We start from the raw sequence: 24,385 nt of genomic DNA, 5'->3' as shown, positions 1-24,385 counted from the left end.
GAAGGTTAAAGGTTAATTTCAGGCCTGTGTCACGTTGAAAGTGAAGCCTGAGGGTGTGTGTGTGGGCCAAAGGGGTCTCAGGAAAACCTCGGTTACTCCCCCAAGGTGTTGCTTCACACCATGGAGCTGACAAAGATCACACTTGCATGTGAGACGTACCACATACTTAGCATATTATTTGCATATATGATATATGAACTACTGTAACAACTCCAAGCACACGGAAAGCTCATTCGTTTATAGCAATTTTTTTGTGGCTGCAGATGGGCAGACGAGATGGTGACCCTTAGCTGCGTAAATGTCTTAACGACCTCTTAAGAAAAAAGAGAGAGAGAGAGAGTGAGAGAAAATTTCCAATAATAAATTTTCTGAGAGACAGCCATGATAACTGTAAATAAATAAATAATCAAGTAAAATGGGATAGATAGCAGTACCAGCCTTAGGGTTTGTTTTTGAATTGAGAGAGTGAGGGAAAGATGGATCTTTTTTTAAATGCACCTGAATCTGAGGCATGTACCTTGTACACAAAAGGGAACAGTATCAGTCACGGAGGAATTTAGTCACACGCTATGGCGGTTTCAGAGACATCCCGAGATACCGGCCGTGACTGAGAGCTACGGTTGATGTTTGTTCCAGCCCTCTGCTTCGACGCTAATCTGTTTTTCACAGACTTTTCCTCAAATAACGAGTAACACGCTGGGCGTCTTGTAAAGCAGGGAAGCTGATAGTGGATTAGCATGTGGTAATCTCTGCTCACTCTCTCTCTCTCCTCTTCCTATCAGTCTCTCTCCTCCCATGTCATTTATGTTGGCAGAGTATATGATGTTTATATATATATATGTTTATATATGCCAGCGTTGGCTTGACTTAGTGTTTTAAATGTGGTTATGGAGAAGTGCCACTATCTCTGTGTTTATACGCTAGTGTCCAAACGCGTGGCTCTGACGCTGTACCCGCGGTCTCGTGACTACCGACCTAAGCATTGCCTATGGACTCAGTCCAGTCTCATAAATCAGGGGTAGCTTCAGCTCTTCCAGATGGAATGGAGAATTCACACTGTGTGTGTGTGTGTGTGTGTGTGTGTGCGTGGAGGAAACAGTGAGGTCATATTCACTGTTTAGTCTCAGAGGCATGTTAAATATTCACTCATTTTTAATTCATAAAAATACAATATAATGGTAGTGATTTTCCACACCATACTCGGTGTGTGTGTTTGTGTGTGTGTGTGTAAGAGAGAGAGAGAGAAAGAGAGAAAGACCATGGTGTGTGTGTGTGTGTGTGTCTGTGTGTGAGCTATGACTTCAAAGTGCTGCAGTAATGTAGTTGGTTTCTTCCAAATAAAGCCTGTTTAGCTCATGAAGTGCATGTCTGCAGATTCACAGACATGCACTGAACACACCGCTAAATGGGACCAAGTTCCTTTTTTGTGGCATGTGCTCTACAAAATTTCAAAATTCTCAAATATATATATTTATATATATTTAGCCAAATGCTACAACATTATTATTGATTATATGTGAAGTTAATCAGGCTATATATACATCAGGCTATATTATATATGATATACATATCAGACTAATTTCACATAAACAAAAGACTTGAGAACCTGCTGTGGTTCATAAAGATATATTCCTCAAGAATCCAGTGGGATTAAGCCTGCACTGCCTATCCTACACTCTCATAAGGAAACATTTTAACCCGTTTCTAAAATATACGTCTTTGATTCATATTCTGGGGGGGGGGGGGGGGGGGGGGGGGTGCTCTTGTGTTTGATGGTGTGTGCGGGAAAACTATCCAATGCTCAAATCGAACCAAAGCCATATTTCAAAACACCATATGTTTCCTGGCTCAGCTGAGATGCCATTTTCTTTCGGCTGACGTAACTTACACGCTGGGCGTAAGGTGTAAAAAAGATAACTCAGGGAGTTTTTAAGAAGAAAGTTCTAGAACAGTGAAGTAGGAGTCATAATAGCAAGAATACGTAATAGACAAGTCAACAGACGACAAAATACGATCTAATTTAGCAGAGCAGTAGGGGGTAGACTCTGACAGATAGAGCAATACTAAGAGGTTCTTGCAGTATAGTCGTTCTAGAGTTACATTGGATTACGACTTGGTAAAGAGAGAGAGTGTGTGTGTGTGTGTGTGATAGAGAGGTAAAAAAGAGATAATTGCAAATTTTCAATTACCCAAAGAAGTACCTGACCTGTTGGCTTGAACTGAACAACAGGATGGCCACAAAAGGCAGAGAGATGACCAAGAAAGCACAAAGGCGCCAGGTGAAATTCTGGAAGAGACGACGGCGAAAAGAGAGAGAGAGAGAGAGAGCCCGAAAAACCAAAACAGTTTTTCAGTTAAGGGGTTTTCTTCTACTCCGAAAATACCATTTATCTTGCCCGAAGTCTACATTTGTCTTGAGAAACAATACAAACTCTATTTCCCCTGTAGAGCAATCAGTGTTGTGAGCTATCGATTTCTCCCTGAGCTGCACCGTGGAAAATTGCTTTGGAGTCAAGCGCCAGGAGAGAGTGACACATTGTCCTCAGTAGCGCCGGACTCCCCTCAAGCGTCGCACCTCTTTCCAGTGACCAGTCGACGCGAGGCCCTGTATCTATAATGAAAAGGCACAAATATTGTTTTATCACTTCTTTTTTTTTTTTTTTTTCCGGTTTGTTTGTTTGAAGGAAGAATGAGATGAGTTATGTATGTGTATGTGTGTGCGTGTGTTTTGAGGGATCCAAAAAAGCTCTTTGAACTTTTCTTCCTTTTATCAGTTAAATTTAGGTACATCTGGCCTTGCCCCCCCCCCCCCTTCCCCAACTCCTTCTCCACTCTCCCCCTCCTCTCCCTACTTTCTCTTTCTCCCAACTACCCTGTGTGCTCCCATGCTAATGCTTTATTTGTTGGTCATCAGCCAGTTGCCTTTTCCCTGATGGAATGCAAAGATAATACTCTGGAGCAAAGATGGATTTTTACGGCGATATTTCGTGCCAGTTCGTCTGTGCAGCCAAACAGAGATAATGTGCTTCGCTCTAATTAAAACGGTTTGTGCAGCCCGGGAATATTATGACGAGAATTTCTCTAACGGAAACGTCTGTCTGTCTTTCTTTCTGTCTTTCTTTCTTTCTGTCTTTCTTTCTTTCTTTCTTTCTTTCTTTCTTTCTTTAATGCACTGGTTAAAACCAAACCATTTTTGCACACCATTACATGAGCTTCTAGTGAGCTTTTGCGCTGTATGTAAGCGGTAGTTATGGGTTTAAATCATCTACAGCACCGTTCACTCAGCGAAATCCATTAATAAAACGCCACAGTGACGCGGATGACAGGTAGTGATTGTGGCATCATTCAATGTCACTGTACTGAATGTGGTGTTTTATAAATCCCGTTCTGTTTCACGAGGCACAAAAGCACAGTTAAGCTAGGTCATGTATTTCACTGTCGCTGACAAAGCTGGAAGTATTTGAAATTTTCTCTGACTTTGAACATATAAAACAACGAGTGAAATGAAAAAAAAAAAAAAAACGAACAGAGTAGGCCTACCTCGGGCACTTTTATTTCGTTTCTCTCGCTCTCTCTCTCTCCCTTAAACTGGATGAAAAGTCAGATGTTATCGTGTGTTGTTAGCATCTGCTTGGCAGTATACAGCCCAGTGAAAGCGGAGACATCTGGTCTATCATTCAAGCACGTTACACCTGCAACACTTCTCAAAGGAGTGCAGCTTAATGAAAACCATCTTTGCCCAACCATGTCCCTTGAGCAATTCACTCCTGTCCTCAAACATGAGACAAGTTCCGCACAGGGATTTACGAGACCGTATCGAGTTTCAAGATTTTTACCCGTGTTTAAACCGATAGCCTACGGTTACGTGTGTCCTGCTCTCAGAATGCTATACCAGCACACTTACAGTCAGTTTCGGCATTAGAGGGTAGATACTTGACCCTAACCTGATCGGTCCCGAAAGTCGGATAGGGAACATAGGTCATATGAAGGCTATGTTCCAAAATGAATGCATTGTATTACATGTTGCACTTATGGCATGTTTGGTCGTGACGTTTGCAGCGATGTCTGTTTACATAACCAGCAAGCTGGTGAGCAAGAGTTGAGTGGTTTACGATCGTCATGTTGTAACACTACTGACGGGTTGAAACTTAACAGCAAAAATGTTCAGGTTCAGCGTTCATGTTCAGTAAAGCTTTAATGAAGTTTGAGCTGTGTTGGGACCTGTAAATAGCCTCGGTGTCCGATTCGTACTCAGCTTCAAAAATAATTTTCCAGCCTCTAATCTACATCTCCACCCTTGTATTTTGCATCCTGAACCTTACGACGTGTGGCTGACACAGAGTCAGAGCTGCCGCTGTCAACGCTCCGTAAGTTTCCTACAGCATACAAAACGAAAATATCAATCAGTTTGTGTTTATCTAAAAAAAAAAAAGGTGTAGTAAGACTAGGACTAAGCAGGTGTTTGGCCTCTACAGTGTCTTGGTAACTGCTCCAACTCATATTGTGTAATAAAACATTGTCAGATTCTTGTCAGCTGACAACAGGCCTACTGCATAGTAAGAAGCTTGAAGCTACGAAGTAAGAATGCCACACTATGAAAATGTCCCCCCCCCCCCTCGGTTATTAAGGGGCCAGTTAAACCTAAACATTGATTTCTCATAGGTTATTTATGAGACAGGGTTTTAAAGTCTTAGCGGCAGAGGTATAAAAAGCCATCTGGACTGTATTATGTGGCGAAGCAATGTAAAGAATCCACTGTGAGTGACACATGATGTCAAAAGCATCTCTTGATCCACTGTCACTGGTCACGCACATCAATGTTCAGTCATACTAGCTTTCTAGAACCTTGACATCACACTGTGACAAGTCCCCACCAGCAAACATCAAAGGCTGTTCTCAGAGAGACGAAGGCCTTCATCTCTGATGTCACGCTACACGTTCTGGACTTTCCGGTGTCTTGCCGTGTGGGTTTCGTCTCACAGAGTTAGAGGCGAGGACACTCGGAACAGGAATTCTTAAAAAAAATGGCATTCAGATTTTTTTTTTCTTTTCAGTCAACAGAAAAAAATGCTTTATTGGTCCTTCTCAAAAAAAAAAAATACAAAAAAAGTGTAGTTTGCTGTTCCTCTTTTCTCTCTGTCTCTCTCTCTCTCTCCCTCTCTCTCATATTGTGTATTGAAATACTTAATACTTGACTTCTGTGGTAAACAATTCAATGAGAGACCGGTGTGGGAGGTTTGTGTGGGATTAGTGATTGTGAAGTGCAAGGCTTGAAACTCCACTGTATTTCCACCCTCATGGAGAAACATAGAGAGAAAGGTGCAGATGAAAGTGCTCCTGGGATAGTTGGAGTACACAGTTGCAGAGCTTTAGAGAGCAAGCAAGATTCCATTAAACATGTGTATAGTATAATTAATCATATTCATGCTATTTTAAGCTATTAGTTTTACATGGTATAAAGAGAAGTAACTGAAACAGTGACTGAAACAGATCTGGAGGAAACAAGACTGAAAAGACACAATTCGGCAAGTCTGGAAAGAGAAGGTCAGTAGACTGCTGCTTTTCTTCATTAATGCAGCTGAAGAAGAGAGAGAAAGAAAGAGGGAGACAGAAAGACAGACAGGGGGAGAGAGAGAGAGAGGAAACACAGTGTGTAGTCTCCAGAGCATTCAGGCCAGCCCTTTGTGCCCATGTGTGTGGTTCAGGAGGGGGAAAGAGACGAACAGAGTATTTCAATAGAGCTACTGCTGAGGAGGCCGTCTACCCATCATCCCCTGCTCCTAGCAGTCTTCTGTCTCCGAGTTCCCTTCCTTCCCAACAGATGGAGTAATGCCTCTCAGCCCCTCTCCGAGTTCATTCCTCTCAAACGAGCAGAGCCAGGATGATTTCTGTTCCGAGATGTTCTTAAAAGAAATTTACTGAGCTAATATATCAGTTCACCAGGCCCCAAGGCTCCAACATACTCTCACACACACACACACACACACACACACACAGTCAAACACACATACAAGGGGGGGGAGAGAGAGAGAGCGAGAGTGGGGTATTATCAGGAAGTCTGAATGTCTCCACATTACTGAAGCAAGAGACTAAAATTAAAAAAAGGAGAAGAATAACCCACCGTGCGAAGATTGTGGAATTTAGATGTTAACGTCCTCTGTGTCAGTGTCGTGGTAAGTGGAATGTATGTCTTTATTTCATGGGCCCGCCTACTTAACAAGGCAGCCAATGAGTGATTAAACACTGTTTTCCTCCGCTATTCGCAAGACATACACATCAGTCCTCCAGCTTGTTAGTACCTTCGTTTAGACCTGTCTAAAGGTGTTTCTTTTCTTTTTCTTTTTCGTTTTTTTTTTTAACCACATACTTTGTTCAGAAGTGAGTGGTAGCCTCTTGGACAGATTAGCCCTTCTGGTTTTACATTGGTAGATCTTCTTTGCTGTTACACGTTACATACAGTTAACAACACCTGGAATGGTTTGCTGTTCATCAGCTTGCCTTGGCGAGGTTCTGTTGCGTATCTGAATTGCAAATTTTCGGCGGGTTACAATCAATAGCCGAGCTGATTTTGATTCCTACGCGCAAGCCGTGTAATTGGAGAGAACATAGGAGCTGGTATTACCTTTGGCAGGTCATTTATTCCACTTTGGCAAATGGCAAGTGAGTCCAGATACGAATGCCATTGCATATAGGCTTCAGGGTGCAGTCTGAGTTGATCAGTCTGTGCCCCCCCCCCCCTTCTTAGTTTAAAATCATACTCAGCTGTTTTGAATCATTTAGAACATTTTTAGATGGAGTTCTGTCCAGTCATGCAACCCCAATTTCCAAATGAATTAACTCTGACACAGTGTGTGAGTGTGCCTGCTGATCAATATTTTAACGGTTCCTCTTGTTTATGCTGATTTGACTAGGGATGCGGTTGTCAGGCTGGTTTTGTTGCAGAGATAGCCACAAGCAGTGTTTGCTGTTCTTACAAATAAGCACACAGAAATACCCAGATGCTATGTAAATCTTGACGCTTTGAGACTGAAAACAAAAGCTGAACATATTTTCTTTTCTTTTCTTTTTTTTTGGTGAACTAAAAACGGCGAGTCCGTTGGAGCACCAACGTCCTTGCCAATTCGTAACTTTCTATTATCCTTGACACTAAATCTCATTTCCTACACTTAGAATCAAATCTTTTCTTTTGTTCTTTTTTTTTTTTAATTTCTGGTTTGCCACGCCGTATAGAATACCGATGGGCGCTTCTCATCTCGTCTTGTCACGAGATGAGGCGCCGTGGAATGAAAACGCTGTCGCGGCAGGAACGGTGAACTCTCAAACAGCCGAGACGGTGTCAGCTGTCAGCTCCTATCTGCTACGTCGGTGGCTATCTCCAGCCGTCGCAGGGTAGTGGTCTTTGACAGGGAAACACATCAGTATTGCTCACGGCGACGGAAGATGAACGAGAAGAGACAAGATCCTGAAGAGAGGACGGGGGGGGGGGGTATGTTGGGGAGAGGGGGTGTCGAGAGTGGGCCGACGCCCGGGGGCTTTTTTTTAAAAAATTTTTTCTTCTTGAATAGGCACATTTACTTTGCATAAAGATGCTAGACGTCAAGGAAACATCTCAATTCTGCGAAACCGACATCGCAGCGGGGCCGCTCTTTTTTGGAACAGTTGGCAGAGTGGGTTGTTGAGTGCCTGAAAGGGAATTGGGAAATGGCACTTGAGTGAAGATGAAGATTCATATCTTTAGAGGTTGGCTTCATCTGTCAGGAAGAAGATATCAGGACTCTGTCATTTTGCTTAAAAAGGGGTGAAGAAAGTTGGACGGTAGCGTTCTGGGTTCTCTTCCATTTTCTTTTCTTTTCTTTTCTTTTTTTTCTCTTAGACATCTCAATTGGTCAAAACGGCTTTTTATGATATTCATGAGATTAATTTACGATATTTTGGAATAAACAGTGTTCCATCTCTGATTTAGTGGGGCAGACTGACTTCAGAAGTACATTTTAAAAATATTTTGACAGATTGTGAATATGATTTGTGCACTTGGTATGTATCCGGATTAATAAGGGATGACATGTACTGAACATTAACGACCAAAGAATCCATCCAAAACTAAAGAATTTGAGTCCATGTATTAAATAAACACAGACTTAATACACCTTGATGCGCTTAATTTATGTGCAGTCAACAACAGTACATTTTAAGCACATTATAATTTACTCAGGAGAGTGTTAATATGAAAGTAAAAAATAAAAGTGAGGGAAAAGAGAGCGCGAACCATCGAATCAGCCAACTTAGACTTAGACTGCTTTTATTGTCATTTCCACATATGCATGTCTCATACATACAGGGGAACGAGATTGCGTTACACAAGGACCACAGTGCCACATAAAACAAATAACAAATAAATACCACATAAAACAATAAATACACACAATAAGTACTGAGGGAGGGTAGAAGAAAAAAGACAGGGGGGGGTATAAATATGACAACAGAAAGTACTGAGTAAAACAGAAGTACTGAGTAAAGACAGAAAGTACTGGGTAAAGAAAGTACTAAGTAAGTAAGTAAAAAGTAAAACTACAAAAAAAAAAAAACCCTACATATTTCAAACCTAGACATAACATGACATAACACCTACAGACATAACACCTGAGACGGACAGTGAATTACTGGCAACAACATTGGCATTGTGCAGGTAGGTAGGTGAGTTGTTTGGGGTGTTAGTGCAATTGATTGTGCAGTTAGTGCAGTTGATTGTTCAAAGGTGCAGTTGTGCAGTTTATTGTGCAAAGGAGAGGTCAGAGAGTGTTCAAACTGTTGAGGAACCTCACAGCCTGAAGAAAGAAACTGCTGCATAGTCTGGTGGAGGCAGCACGGATGCTCCGGTACCTCCTGCCAGAGGGTAGGAGGGTGAAGTGGATGTGGGAAGGGTGGGTAGGGTTCTTCACGATGCTGAGGGCCTTTCGGGTGCACCGTGCATTGTAGATGGCAACTCTTCTTTGAGTTGCCTGTTTGTATGCGTTTTTAAATGAAATTCGAGTACTTAAGTAATAAAACTGATGTGAAGATACTGCCCAAATCCCCCCCCCCCCCCCCCCCCCCCCCCCCCCCCCCCCCCCGCCCCCGACTCCACCCCTGACCCCATCCCTGACCATAACATCCTACCGATATTATGACATCACAGTCCGCATAAAGCAACATGTTAATAAAAAAGAGAGACCTCATTTTTTTTTTAAATATTTGTATTTTTCCACATTAAAAAAAATGGTGAATTGGCCATAATTAAACTGGTACTCACTTTGTGTACACAGTATACACAGAGGTCTCCAAAAACGTCATCATTAAAGATTAAATCTCCGTGATCACACACACACACAGTGAATTTGACCTGTACATTTAACCCGTCCTTACACACCAGTAGTGAGCACGCGTGACCACTGGGCGCAGGGGCAGCACACCTGCCCCCGGGGGCAAATTGGGGGTTAAGTGCTTTGCCGAAGGGCACGTCAGCCGTGGATGTTTTCCTGCCGGGCCTGGGAATCAAACCGGCAACCTGTCAGGGGCCCGCTTCTCTAACCCTTAGGCCACGGGCTGTTGGTAACATCACGGTGACATGGTAACATGAATTGATCTACAGAGTATTTTATAGTTTGATAGGTCAAAGTTTTATAATTCTTTTATAAAAAAATAATTATAATGATAATAAGAAGAAGAATTATTTTTATTATTATTATTATTAATTTACAGGTGTCATTTCATGCAATTTCTTTCTGTAACGGAGCTTTCCGTTAAAAAAAAACAAACAAACAAAAACGTTGTATGGAAACCCAGCGTGTCATTTTTTGAAATTTGTTCCTCATTTTACACATAATTACTCCACTGCCTAACTGTGGTTACAGGATCACACTCTCCGTTGGACGAAATTATAAAAGTGCACGCCCTGACCCGTCTGTTTTGTATTAGTGCCATTAAGCGCAGACAGACTAAAGCTCTTACAGGTCTGTTCTGTTCACTTTCAAAAAAAACGTATTTTCAATTCCTTTTCCTTTTTTTTCTTTTTCATCTAATAACCATAAGTGTCTGGCGGTGGCATCCAAACAGGTCAACAAACAAAATTAGTTTGATTTTAAACTCCTACACGGGCAAAGCACACTCAAGGAAATGGTGATTTCATCTTATTTTAACATTGCCAAATCAAGTCTGGATCACTGGCTGAAGTGACAAGTTGACAGTAATTGGTAGTTAATAACGTGTGTAATAACATGTGTTATTCATAATTAAGTAATTTTGTGCACCAATCAGTCACTTTGAACCCCCTACTTATTACTGATCCCCTGATGATTACTTTTGTATAACTTAATAGTGTGTGTGTGTGTGTGTGCGTGTGTGTGCGTGCGTGCGTGTGTGTGTGTGTGTGTGTGCGTGTGCGCGTGTGTGTGTGTGTGTGTGTGTGAGTGTGTGTGTGTGTTGGATGGCTGTGAGAGAGCAGTCGTCGTCTGGTGGCACTTATTTGTTTTTCCATGTTTACGGTGTGTGCTGATGTCAGAGAGAGAGAGAGAGAGAGAGGGAGAGAGAGAAAGAGCAGAGCAGAGCGGTTTTTAGTGCATGCTTTCAGCGGGTGGTCATCTTTTACTCCTTAACAGATGTTCTCCTTCTCTCGAATTTCCAGCCCTCCCCACGATTAGCCTCGTTTCCCCAGCAATGCCTCAGGCCAGGTGCATGGTCAGAACTTCCAAAAATCTTATGCCAGTTTTTTTTTTTCTTTTTTTTTTTTTTTTTCTGTCATCTTCCCTCTCGCAGGCTTGTGAGATTTATATTATAATTATATTACATAACGTTTTTTTTTTGTTGTTTTTTTCTTTTTTTCCCCCAAAACTATGATGAAAGACTCTTTGCAGCTCATTTAAAGAAACAATGTGTCATATGTTTACATGAAACTGAAATCATTTGATTACTGACTAGCAAAATAAGTCAGAAGAATTCTCCTCTTTTCTTTCTTTCTTTCTTTCTTTCTTTCTTTCTTTCTCTCTTTCACACAAAGATTAAAGTGCTTTTCTTGTTCTGCTCTGAAATATTTTCATGCATGGTCGTCTTTCGGTTCTTTTTAAAATATCACATCACACAGTGCATCTCAGCTATTTTAATAGCAATTAAGTGCTCTCGTTACATCCTTGGCTTGCCTCTCTGTTTCTGCTTTACATCTAGGTTGCATTTCTCTGCAGCCAAACTAAAAACTGTCTACCCCATCAACTCGCACACATCAAAACAACGCACAGCACAGGCAGAAAGAAAGACAGAAAGAAAGAAAGAATGAAAAGAAAGATGGAAAATTTAGGGGAGAAATAGGCATTTGGACGGACTTCTTGTTCTCACGATTACAGAGAAAGAAAGAGACAATGCCATTAAGAGCTAAGTACAGGAATCAATCACGGATTATGTGGTGCTTGGAAGATGAATTGTGTAGTGTACGTATGAAAATACCTTTGACCGTCTGTAAAAACAGACACCTTTCTCCCACTTGGAGCCTTTGGTCCTGGCAGTAGCGCGTTTGATGAAAACCACTTTGGGCTTTTGGATGGTTTTTAAGATTGTTTACTGGATTAATTCACCTTCTTTAACCACTTACAAGTGTCTAAACGGCGCGTACGCCTTCAAAGCCTGACTCATCGCGTAAGTATTCGCAAGACCGTGAACCAGACTGTTGCCATCAATTAGCGAAGGAGCTGACGAAAAATTAGTTCGTGGAAAACTGTTATCTTCGTTGCATGCATAGTTCATGTCAGGACAGTTTACCATCTGGTTGGCTGTTTTACAGAGACGCTGCATAACTCTTGACGTTTCTGATTTATCACTGAACCCTGACGTTTCAGAGCGGCTTTGCAGAACGTCCCGTTTATAATCGCTTTTTAAAGGAACTTTGACAGTATCGGCGCGGAAATATTTTCAGTCACTTTGCTCGTTTACTATATGTACTCGTAATATCTCCGAGACAGTAAATGAATCCAGGATCTGGTTTGCAGTAAACACGGGACATTCTGTTGCCTGGAGCTGGCGTGGCGTCATGCGTGCGAGGGCCTGTATTTGGAGCAGGCCTTTTCCGAAGTGTATCATTTTGATTAAGGTTCCCATGGCAACCTCGACAAAGGGCTCCGCCTCTCCTCCCGCACGTTGATTGCAGAGTATGCGTGACAAGGGGTTTGGATCAGGGGGCTTTAATGTGCTTCAGACTACACATTTTCTTTTAATAACCAAGTCATGTTTTCTCTTTCAGCCTCTGGCTACACTTTATCTCATTATAGGAGTCAGAGAGAGGAGTGATACAGGGGCTGAAAGGTTAACATTCACGGACTGCTGTAGTGTATAATGTTAATTAGATATTCCCTCTCTCTCTCTCGCTCTCTCTCTCTCTCTCTCTCTGTCCCTCTCTCTCTCTCTCTTGCACTGTAGATGGACCCAATTCAGAAAGCTGTGGTACATCACACGTTTGGGGCGCCGACATCGTCTAAAAGGAAATACGCTTCATGTAGCGTGTGCCAACTGAGGTTTAACTCACAGGTGGGTGGAGCTAATCTTAGCTTCCCTTAAACGACCCAATCAGACTTTTATATGTAGGTCAGTGGCACGTTCACTTTTATCTCTTCACGGCTGACTCTTTCTCGCTGTTTATATTTAACTGGATGTTGTTTACACATTCGCAGGTTCAAACTGGACTACGAAGTGGTCATAATGGGTTAGAGTGAAGTTACTGTGTAATAACACACTGACATTTTACAAATGACATTGTTTTTACCATTTCTTATCCGTGCAACAGCACCTAGGTTATGTGAAAAGAATCGTTACGGTATAAAAGCTGTCAAAAATAGTTGGGCCATAGCTTTTTATGTGCATTAGTACAAGAACTATAAATTGTTTCATAATTGTAATCATTACAGTAGGAGTTAATGGGCAAGAGATGAAATATGAAATCTATTCTCTGTCAAGAATGCAAATTTGCTGTCTTTTGTTTTTCTTGCCATTTGCTCTAATGACTGATTGACCGTCGTTTGGAGTTCAAGGAAATTTTTCTCTTTCTTATGGGGAGGGGGTCATTTCACTGGAGGTATTTAATCCAACCAGGATTATATAACAGCAGCCCCCCCCCCCCCCCCGGCGCTCCCTCTCTCTCTGGGCCTGTTCCCTTCAAGTTGAATGAGCTATTTATTCTGTTACTGTCAGTTACTATTCTCCAAGGAGTTATAATATCCTTCACATTGAGGTCTATCTGAAGATAATCATCATCCATCAGAGCCATCAATCAACCCCTGTTACCACGGCGACAGACGGGGGGGGGGGTGTCTCCTGTTTACCTATGCTGTCTCTCCCTGCAGCACGGGAAGGCCTCTGCAGAGATTTTACATTCAAATCACAGAGCCACTGAAAAGAACTTTAGTCCTCATCCAGACCATCTCATTACTGCTGCGTATTTGCGGAAGAGCACCAATTTAAAGCGATAAAAAAAAAAAACAGAGAGAGTGACCTGGGGTTGGAGAATTGTTAGCTACCAAATATCCTAACACGTGAAAAGGAAATGTTTTGTTCATGATGAGTGACTGACTGAGTGCTCAATCATTGGGTTCTTTTTTGATTTTGTTTTTTTTTTTTTTTTTTTTTAAGTAAACAAAAAAGAAATTATCACATTTTTTTTTTGCCTTTCGTGTACGTCATCTGCCTGTTCTTTCTTCTGGTTCTTCAGTTTTATTCCATATGTAAATTATACACACGGCGTGGATGTAACAGAAAGTAGTGATTATTTTGATCTAAGGCAAAGTGGCTTTGATATTCACTGTGAGCGATGCTGTCGGGAGAGAACGGTGCTAATTTGCTTAGCGATGACTGACTGATAGCCCAGTTTAATTGAGTCTCATCGCAGGTGCCTGTCGTAGTTAAAGGTTCACTGAGGAGGAATGATTCTCCTTTTCCCTGTATCCGCTGTCAGCGCCGTGTCTGACTGCAAATGTCGCTAAAGCATTTCTTTCATATCGTGGCTCTAATGAAAGATTGATTGCGACTTATATTATGCCAAACATTCAACCATATCAAAATCCCTACCACACCTCCCATCTCTCTCTCTCTCTCTCTCTTTCTCTCTCTCTCTTTCTATCTCTGTGCTTTTCTTTTTCTCTCTATACCCCTCTCTCCTCCCCTTTATCCCTCATTCTCTCTCTCTCTCTCTCCCTCTCTCTCTCTCTCTCTCTCTCTCTCTCTCTCTCTCCCTCCCTCTCTCTCTCTGTCGCTGTCTCTCTCTCTCTCTCTCCCTCTCTCTCTCTCTCTCTCATTGACTGGTTCATTGTATGGTTGACTGAGGCACCGCACATAACAACACATTTATCTTCATGTTTGAACTATTTTCATGATAATATGCACGTCTAATGAAGCGTTATTTATAAATCTCCACAATCTAAATCCATATGATTTTCTCAGCCCGCCGTCTCACTGCACACTCCATCCAGAGCCATTTATAACCACGGGAGAGAACAGCGTTCTGCTCTCTCAAAGTCGTCTTGCATTGTCATTTCCTCCCTCATTTAAATCGAGAGTTTTAAGAAATATGGCTTCTCTACCGCTAACAGTAAAAAAAAACAGAAAAACAGGTGAGATAAGCATTTATCTCGGTCTCCATGGTTTCCAGTCGAAGTCGTTCGGGTTTTCTGCCGCACGCTTGTCTGGCACCGTTTGTCGGGGAGTAGATGGTTCTTATTTATTCTACAAGGTGTCTGGGATTCTCCTGATAGCATCCGTCCTGCTGAAGGCAATGTCACGCAGGCAGGTCGGCTGGAAGAGAGCATTGAAGTAAACAAGGGCAGCTGAAAGTCTTTACCTATGGCCCAGTCTGAGCGAGTCATAAGGAACGCGCTTTGAAGGCCGTTTCGGATGTCAGTGTGAATTAGGAGTGTCTGACGGTCTTCCTCTACATTATTAAAAGACTTGTTTCCGTGACAACAGAAGTGAGAGGCTTGGGGTGGGGGGTGGGGGGTGGGGGTTGTTCTGTCATAACATAATGACATCCTACCCCAATAGGAATAGAGTTAAAGAGAGAATCTCACTCTCTGTCTTAGACCTTATTTTAACATTTGTTCATTGTTAAGTTTCCTCCACCTTTAAATCACTCTATCCGTCTAGAGATCATAGAGAGATTTTATGAACATATTTTTTTTTTTAAAGGGATCGAAATTCATCTTTCACGAGCTTGCTTAGATGATGGAGATCAAATGCTTTACGGGAGAAGTAACCGCTGCTATGTTGTCATCTTCAAACCCCCATGTATAAGCAGATGGAAAGCCTGTGATGTTCATATAAATATAGACATGATAGTGTAGCACGGTGACCCGGGTACTAGCAGCTCTTTTATTCATGGTTCGTCGCCTTTCTGCTTCTGTCTGTTGTTAGTAACACGCTCTCTGCTCCCCCCGCCCCCCCCCCCCCCCCCCCTTTCCTGGATGGGCCTACTGTCTGTCTTTTCCACAGAGCCAAGCCTTGGCCCACTACAAAGGCACCAAACACGCCAAGAGGCTTAAATCCCTGGACGCCCCAAAATGCAAGCAGAAAACCACGGTGATCACCAGAGAAACGGCCAACAAGGAACCCTCAAAGAGCTTCTCTACCTTAGCACTGTCCAACAACACTGATAGAAAAGGTACACATGTTTACCCTCAAATATCTTTACATTTCTTCGGTTTATTGCGTTGTACTGTTAACTTCGTTTAGTTTTTGGATGACTGAGTTCTGGAAACTACACTGAAACTTATCAAGTTGCACTTGACTGACAAAAAAAATGGTGTCTCTCACGCTTCTTTTTTTTCCAGTGGGCAGGCAGGGAAAACACCTCTCTCTGTAATGGAAAGAGGGACTAATGTGTTCATGACCGCAGTGTTGCATTTTTTAATTAGCTTACCAGACCCGTACGCTGCCTCTTGCATCAGTATAGCTAGGTGTCGCATAGCGGCGTGTGTTACTCGCTCCGGCTCCAACTAAACACTGTTAGCGTTTGTTAGCACAAAATGGTTCTGTTCACCATGTAAGGCACTGCACAAAGTTTTTCTTGACCTCAAGTTCACCGTACATAAACAAGCAATGCAAACATACCTTTTCTGGGCAGTTTTATAGATCACTCTTTCACTTAACCGAGACTCTTTATCAGTGCCTTAATGGAGCTAAGTAAACCTTTCTTTCTCTGTCTGGCTTTATTGGCGATACAGAGGCTAGACTCCCTCCCTGCTGGATCAAACCCTTGAGTACCAAGTTGTGTTCATCAGCACTTTCTGACTTAAACACACCTAACACATGTTTGGAGCTTGTTCCCTGAGCAGTAATTTATTCTATTTTTTTTTTTTTTTTTTATCCGTACTAGTTCCAAACACTGGTTCTAATTTACCAGGGGTTTATGGCACAGGTGTGACCGGAGGACTTAAAAGGGGGATAAAAATTCCTCTTGAAATCCCTTCGTTAAACGTCTCCACAGAGTCACTGTTTTGATTTTTTATAGCTAGGCCCTCGCTCTAAACGTTTGAGACTGGTGTAATTAGTTTGTGCTTTTTTTTAAATGGCCGAGAAAAACGAGAGGACCAAATGAGAGGAAATGCATCACGGTCAGAACTTTGGACCTTTTCCAGAATCTTCTGCACACGCTCGCGTCACAGCCGTCACAAAACCGATTTCGGTTTTCTTTTCTTTGTCTCTGTCTCTCCGCTCGAAGGCAGAGAACCTCCCTGAATGCAAGATTGAAATGCTGGCCGTCGCCACATAGCAGGGGCTGTGCCAACATGCGCCTTTATCTGTGGAAAAATTGTACCTGCATTGTTGGTATTTAAAAAAAAAAAGGCCCACAGAAAATAAAAGCAAGTCAAAATGACCCCCCCCCCAAAGAAAAAAGAACAGGGAGTATGTAATTGTGCTGGGCTCTGATAAAACTGATAAAATTCCACCAAATGACATAACGGAGCCCAGCAGCTTTTATTTATTTATTTATTTTTTTGTCCTCCCGACCTCCTCGTTCTCAATATGCGTGAGCATTTTGTTTGTCAAAATGCCATTGGCTAATGAATATTAATGGCTTTAGATGTCAGAGAGAGATGAATGGAGGAGTGTCAGAGAGATGCTTTATCTGGACTTTATGTGGTCCTATATCAGCCTGTGTCATGAAAAACAGAGGGCACAAGGAGGAATAGACCAGCTACAGATAAGAGAGAGAGAGGGAGAGAGAGAGAGAGAGAGTGAGAGAGAGAGATAGGGAGAGAGAGAGAGAGAGAGAGAGAGAAATGGATAGAGAGACAGGGGGAGAGGGAGATAGACGGAGAGATAGGGAGAGAGAGAGAGAGAAAGAGAGAGAGAGAAATGGATAGAGAGACAGAGGGAGAGGGAGATAGACAGAGATAGGGAGAGAGAGAGAGAAAGAGAGAGAGAGAGGGGTGATGTGCTAGTCGTTTGTTGTTCATTTATCGTGTTTGTTTCTGGTTTAATGGGTTTGTTAACATTTTATGACTGTCATTTATCTGGGCATGGTTGTGTGTCTGTGTGTGTGTTGTGTGTGTGTGTGTGTATGCGTGTGTGTGTGTGCGTGTGTTCGTGTTCGTCCTTGCCTTGATTTGGACCTTAGATGGACAGAGGACAGACAGATTGTTGCTATAGATTACAAGATGACTCAGCAACCGTCTGTTAGTGGGCGGCGTGTGTGTGTGTGTGTGTGTGTGTGTTTCAGATAGATGCCTCTAGCATGGCCTTCGTCTTTCAGTTCCAGTCCAGTGCTGCAGGAAATGTACCCTGATATTAGCTATTAAAGAGCAGATTGTCAGGGGAGGAATGCCAGCCCTGACAGCTGCATAGAGGAGCTGGCGCAGAAGCAAAGTCAGGCACGGAGACAGGGGCCGAGAGATAGAGGCAGAACCACACAGTCACAGACACGGACAGCAGCAGAGACGGGCATAAACAACACACAAAAGGATATAAAAACACAGACACGGAGAGAGAGAGAGAGAGCGAGACAGAGAGAGAGAGAGAGCGAGAGAGAGAGAGAGAGAGAGAGAGAGAGACGAACGTCGACGCAAAGATAAGAGGGAGAGAGTGACAGAAGGACGACAGAAGCGAAGTCAGAGACACGGAGGAAAAAGCAAAGTAGGGCCAGAGTCAGAGAGAGAGAGACAGAGATAGAGGAAAAGGAGAGAGACAGAGAGAGACAGAGATAGAGGAAAAGGAGAGAGACAGAGAGAGACAGAGATAGAGGAAAAGGAGAGAGACAGAGAGAGACAGAGAGAACAAGGAAAGAAAAAGAAGGAAGCAAAGGCTGCAGTTTGGCCACCACCAACGACATCGCAATGTCTGATGTCTTCTAAACAGCAGCCATTCACCAAGCACTGGGCTGGAAAAAGCCCTTACCCAACAAACACATCAAAAGCTGGCAGAGCTGAAGACTCTGCGAATGAAAGCAACTCCTCACCTGCAAGAAAGCGATTATTCCCCAAATGGGCCCTTTGAACAGAAGTTTTACGTTTAGGCCGACAGTGAGAACAAGGAGGCAAGCTGGGAACAGCTGAAAGGGAATTCCTGATGCTTGCATTTTGGAAAACCTCAAAAGTTTGGATTCCATTTGTTCAAAGAGATTTCCTGTGAATATTTGCGAGCCTTTACCGAAGGCCGTACGATTAGGACAATTAACATAAAAGAAAAAAGAAAAAAAGGATTCTCCGAGGGAGAATGAAGCTCTCCGGGGAACGAATTTCACAAGCCACAGTGGCATGTAATGAACCCTAATCGTTTTAATTAAAGTGAATAATCCACCATCGTTAAGAAATGTAATCAGAACTCATGGGAACCTTTCTGATTGCTCCGTGGTCTAACGAGACTGGAAAGGCTTTGAGATGCACCCCCCCGCCCCACACACACTTTCTTATTGTCGGCCTAGGTAATTACGACGCGTAGGAGACGCTAACGGCGAACCAGGAGGGACTAGGCCCGGACGTGGACCGGGGAGAAGGGAAAAGTCAAAGAACATCGCTTTGAGGGAGGCAGTTCGGAGTTACCCTTGTCTCTTTCTCTTTCGTTCATCCTCCGTTTCTCCCTCGTTTATCAAAGGTGAACGCTGTGTTCACTGTAGACCTCCAGCTGTCAGCTGGAGCACTCACATGCCTATAGATTGATCACAGCCATTATAGTCATTAATGAGGAGGGAATTGGGCTCTCTCTCTCTCTGTCTCTTCTCTCTCTCTTTCTCTCTTTCTTCCTTCCTCTCCTTCTCGGTCAGGTCTGTGTGTGTGGGGATATGGATTACTCCAGGCCTGACAGAGAATCAAAGTGAGACGCACCGGCCAAAAGTAGCCTTTAACGACTTGTTTTCAAAGGCAAATAGTGCTCTAATTGATTTATGAACAACGAGCTCACATGTACATGCACACACACACACACGCTCGAATGTATGGACTTACTTTGGCCACACACACACACACACACACACACTCTCATTTCTGTTTTGTAATGCCTTATAGTAGGTGGAAGGCTGCTCATATGCGGCTATTTGACCTGGTGGATGTTTCAGTGCTTGACTGTGTGGGCTGGATGTGTTAGAAGATGATGTTAGAGTGGGCGAAAATAAATGTGGTCTTATTGTATTTAACTGTTTATTTCACCGATACCAACGTGAGTCTCCTGTTAAACGACAGTAATCATTCGACTTGATGAACTGAGCAATTCAAAGAAAATCAATGTAAAATAAAACTGTAATTAAACTCCAGGGTTTGGAAACCATGTTGCTTAGATGATGAGTGTTACGCATTTAGACCATTTTCACTCCTATCTCCATTTTAGGCACATTTAAACGATTCCCTTTTTATGTCTAATTTGCATTTAACCAAAGCCCATTTAAAGTCTTATAAAAATGTCTAATTTCCATAAGTTTCTAAAATTCTAAAATGATATAAGATATTGTCTGAGGTGAAGTGGTCATTTAGAGCTACAGCGGCACTGGTTTTAGAGCTAGAGGTTCATTCGCTGATTGGACTAAGGATTTGGACTTCATCTAGCTTGAACCAATGATCTCTCTTCATTCGAGAGAAGGCAGGTCTCTCAAGGGTCTGTTTTTTTTCAGCTCATTCTGAGTGCTTGACTATTGGTTACAATTGGGTGATGGCCTAGATTACTGAACCAATGATCACTGAACACAGTGTTCCTGTATCCGTCACCCATTTGGCTCCCAGATGCCAAAGTCATTTAGACGATGTACAGACTGTCCTAGTCCACAGGCTAGCTGTTGCCAATAACGGCCTCTCTTCTTTGCAGTTAAGGAAAAAAAATGCCCAGATTAGCTGCTCTAGCAGGTGTCACAAAGAAAAAAAAAAACGGAAAAAAGAAAAAAAAAAAAGCTTCACGGGGCTAAATCGCAGTTGGCCGGCCCGGAAAACCATTTGGTGAACAGGCAGGGTTTGAGAGTGGACCTGAGAAGATTGGCAGGGGGTGTGCCCTTCTGTTCTCCCAACGACACCACACAGTCAAACCTGTATGTGCGTATGCGTACGCTCGAGTGTGTGTGTGTGCGTGTGTGTGCGCTCGCTCGCTCGCGATCCACTTCTTTTAAAGATCCTTTGGCGGGTCTGGAGGAGCCACAGTGGGATAAATAAGAAGCCCATTTAATGGCTCACAAAAATAGAACATCATAATTCAATATCGATTCGGACCTCGTGAGCCAAGATGAAGAGACTGCACATACTGCCCGGCTTGTTATTACTGTCCAAAGCAGCCAGACCCACTGACATTGATCAGTGCGCGCTGCAGGCCCGAAACCTCATCCTGTGAGAGACGTATGGCACTTTATCTTATTCTGAACAATTAATTTGGCTGCCAACAGCATTAGGTTCTATTGACAGACAAAAACATCAATCTCAATTTTTTTTTCTTTTTTTTTTCCTGACACAATTATCCGCTGCTTGCGTCTTTTTTTTTTTTTTTTTTTTTTTGTGGGTCGGGCATCGAAGTAATATTATTTTACCTTAGAAAAACGAATGCCGCCGAACAGCTAATTCACCTACTGTTAAAAAAAAAAAAAAACGTATTCGGAGCGAAGAGGGAAGATTTATTCCAAAGAATTTGGCAAGATACGTGTGATCCTGTTGATATTTGGATGCTCATCTGTGGAGCATATGTTCTAATAGTTTACTTCATAAGTCAGTCCGTTAAAGCAAACATTTGGTACCGATGTTCATCATTACATCAACTCAACAACAAAAACAAAACAAATTCTAAGGCCCAGCTTGACTGACATCATTTACACATGCTCATATTATGTGAATGTTCAAATCGGTAAGATAAACAATGATTGGTTCATGACAAATCCCTTAACCAATCACTGACTACTGGTCACTGGTTTTGTAGAGGGTCAAATGTGGACATATCTGTAAGGGGTCAGTGAGTAGGCCCCATGGTGGGATTACGTGTCATAACACAAAATTTCACTGAGATACTCTTTTCTTATTCTTCCGTAGCTGGTAATCCTGGTGTGGTCCTTACGCCAACGTCCCCCTCCGTCTCACCAGAACCCCCACCCGGATTCAGCGGTGGTGTGGGGGCGGAGCCTACCTCAGTGTCGGGGCTGGACGAGGGCCCGTCGCTTGCGCCCAAACCCGCGCCGCCTGCGGAACCTGAGGCGGGAACGGAACCCGAGGCCGAGACGGAGGAGGAGAAAGCCAGACGGTTACTCTACTGCTCCCTCTGCAAGGTGGCGGTGAACTCCGCCTCCCAGCTAGAGGCACACAACAGCGGTGAGAGCCTGTAACGAACCACGTGCTGTCTGCTGGAATCTTTCCCATGGGGCCGTGCAATAGAGAGTTTGTTTGACTTGAATTAAAGTAAAAAAAAAAAAAGAAGGTGGTTTAAGCTGGATTTAAGTTTGTCTTAACTGGTTTAAGGACGCATTGGATTACATTCAGGCAACTGGGATAACAAGATGGGGAGAGGGTCTGACCTGGATTAAGTAATCTGATGTAATACTTATAACTAAAGGAGTCTTGGACTAAGGGATGAATTAAAGCTTTGGGGAACTTAGTTTTAAGACTCCAAAAACACTCTTTACGATCATATCTCAAACACAGCTCCACCACATCGCAAAACGCGATACAATGGAAATTCGTATTAATTCCTCAACCGTTTTTGTCTTGAAAAATAAAAACAAAAAATTGGAATATTCAAACTTTCTCATACTCAGAGTAATTCATTTCAGATGACCGAAATAAAATAAATAAAAAATGAATAAATCCAAGCACCATTACACCCCTGATTTTTCTCTACCCGCTCAAAGTGGCAGTATGAAATAATAACAGTTACTTTAACTGTTGTTTTGTGTTGTGTGGTGTGGGGTGGTGTGGTGTGTACCTCAGGCACTAAACATAAGACCATGCTGGAAGCCAGGAGTGGGAATGGATCCATCAAGTCTTTCCCCAGGCCGGGAGTCAAGAGTAAACTGACCATCCCAAACAAGTCCTGCACCGGCCTGCAGAACAAGACGTTCCACTGTGAGACCTGCGACGTGCACGTCAACTCCGAGACGCAGCTCAAACAGGTGACACACCCTCTCCTCACCCGCCCAAAACATGACGTCTGAAACTTGGAAGCGGGCGCGTGTGTGAAACTGGCATTAAAACGCGAAGTTAAACAGTCCCATAAAAAACAAAAAAAAAAGCCACATTTTCAACAACCCTAATTTACTCAAGGTTTTTTTGGATGTGCATGTGTGTGTGGTGTTTTTTTTTTTTGTTCTTTATTTGTTTTTTTGTTTTGTTTTGTTTTGTTTTTGGGGTTTTTTTTGTCTTAAGTAACACCAGTAACGTGGTCAGTGATTTGTTAAGGTATTTGTAACGTAACCAACCATCCGTGGTTTCGCATATGCATATCCAACCACATGTAACAATGTACATATAGCAGGTCTGACATTATACATGGAAGGGTTTTTTTCAAACATTTCAGTTGTTCAATTGTTCGCCTACGACCTGCTTCTTCCTCCTCCTCCTTCTGTTTTTTTTTTCCCTTTAACTTTCACTCGTTCTTTCTCTTCTTTCTCCTTCAGCACATCAGCAGTCGACGGCATAAAGACAGGGCGGCGGGGAAGCCAGCCAAGCCCAAATACAGCCCCTACACCAAACCCCAGAGAGGGCAGACCAAACAGTCGGTACGTTCCACAAGGGGTATTAGCAGAGTACGTTTTTTAAAAAGGAAAAAAAAAAAACTCACTGCAGGAGCCAAAGAGTGAGAGAAGCGAAGGGGTGACCTCCAAACTACACACTGTTCACAGTTCATTACAGTTTTCTATATATATATATATGTGTGTGTGTGTGTGTGTGTGTGCGTGTGTGTGTGTAAAAATGATTGAGAGTGCAGTATTTTTTTTAAATCCATTCAGTGTGGTCCTTGGCACTATTTTGAAAATACGCTTACAGAAAAATTTTCATTGAAATTTGACAATGCTTCTTTCCTTATCAGACCTGTTGCATACGTACCTCGTTCACATCTATATTTAATTTAACAGCTTTTAGACTTTAAGAATGAATTTCCAAAAAAAACCAAACGTATGTACCTGGTCACCCAACCTTGACCGCTGAATACGCATATGAATTAAAGACCCATGCCCCCGTTTTTCTATCTCATGCCCCCAGCAGGTGAAGTTGGCGCTGGGTAAGGACCTGTGCCAGCCGCTCACAGCCAGGATGGTGCCCTCTCCACTGGCAGCTGTTGCCGCGGCAGCCGCGGCAGCTGCGAGCTCTGCCTTCCCGCTGCGCTCCAGCCATAGCCCCTCCCTCTTCCAGACGCAGTCCCTCCCCGCTGCGCTGCTTCGCCCCGCCCCCGGACCTATAAGGACCGCCCACGCTCCACTGCTGTTTGCCCCTTACTGACCCCCTCGCATCTGGACCTCTGTGTTCTGGTTGGTATGGCAAAGAACCGGGTTTCCCCCTCAGCACTGTTATGTGGAATCGGTCCAATAGCAAGGATGAAATTCTCCTCAAATGACACTTCAAAAAAACAAAAAAAAAACAAAGAAACAAAACAACAAAACAGGACCTGTGATACTTTACTGCAATAATAATAAAAAAAAAGAAAGCCAGGCCAGGTAACTATGCATCATCATTGGTGTGGGACACACAGACGCTAAGCTGTAAACGTATTAGGAGTATACTTTTTTTTTTTCCTTTTTTCTTTTTTTTTCAAACGGATACAGCTCCTCCAAGTAAGTGAGTCATTTATGGAAAGACTAGTCCTGAGAACAGACTGGAGAAGAGAAAACAAGGCTCCTGCCCACTTTGCTGGTTGCACTTTAAAAACTCCTCACCTGTACATGTCTTAGGTGGCTTTACGTGGCTAAATCCTGTTGTATTTCCCCTTCCTG

At 42.9% G+C, this 24,385-nt stretch overlaps 1 protein-coding gene across 1 annotated transcript in view; it reads left to right on the top strand.

Moving 5' to 3' along the window:
• The window catches only part of znf385d (zinc finger protein 385D), a 29,178-nt gene extending 5,284 nt beyond the window's left edge, over nt 1-23,894 (top strand). The window contains exons 3-8 of the mRNA XM_030784829.1: nt 12,439-12,546; nt 15,496-15,664; nt 21,495-21,770; nt 22,386-22,567; nt 23,072-23,173; nt 23,658-23,894. Coding sequence (XP_030640689.1) covers nt 12,439-12,546; nt 15,496-15,664; nt 21,495-21,770; nt 22,386-22,567; nt 23,072-23,173; nt 23,658-23,894 — 1,074 coding nt within the window. The remainder of the gene's footprint in view (nt 1-12,438; nt 12,547-15,495; nt 15,665-21,494; nt 21,771-22,385; nt 22,568-23,071; nt 23,174-23,657) is intronic.
• Nucleotides 23,895-24,385: the final 491 nt, after the last annotated feature.

Source organism: Chanos chanos, chromosome 9 (genome assembly GCF_902362185.1).
Source record: "Chanos chanos chromosome 9, fChaCha1.1, whole genome shotgun sequence".
NCBI lineage: Eukaryota > Metazoa > Chordata > Actinopteri > Gonorynchiformes > Chanidae > Chanos > Chanos chanos.
This window is presented reverse-complemented; position numbering and strand designations above follow the sequence as displayed.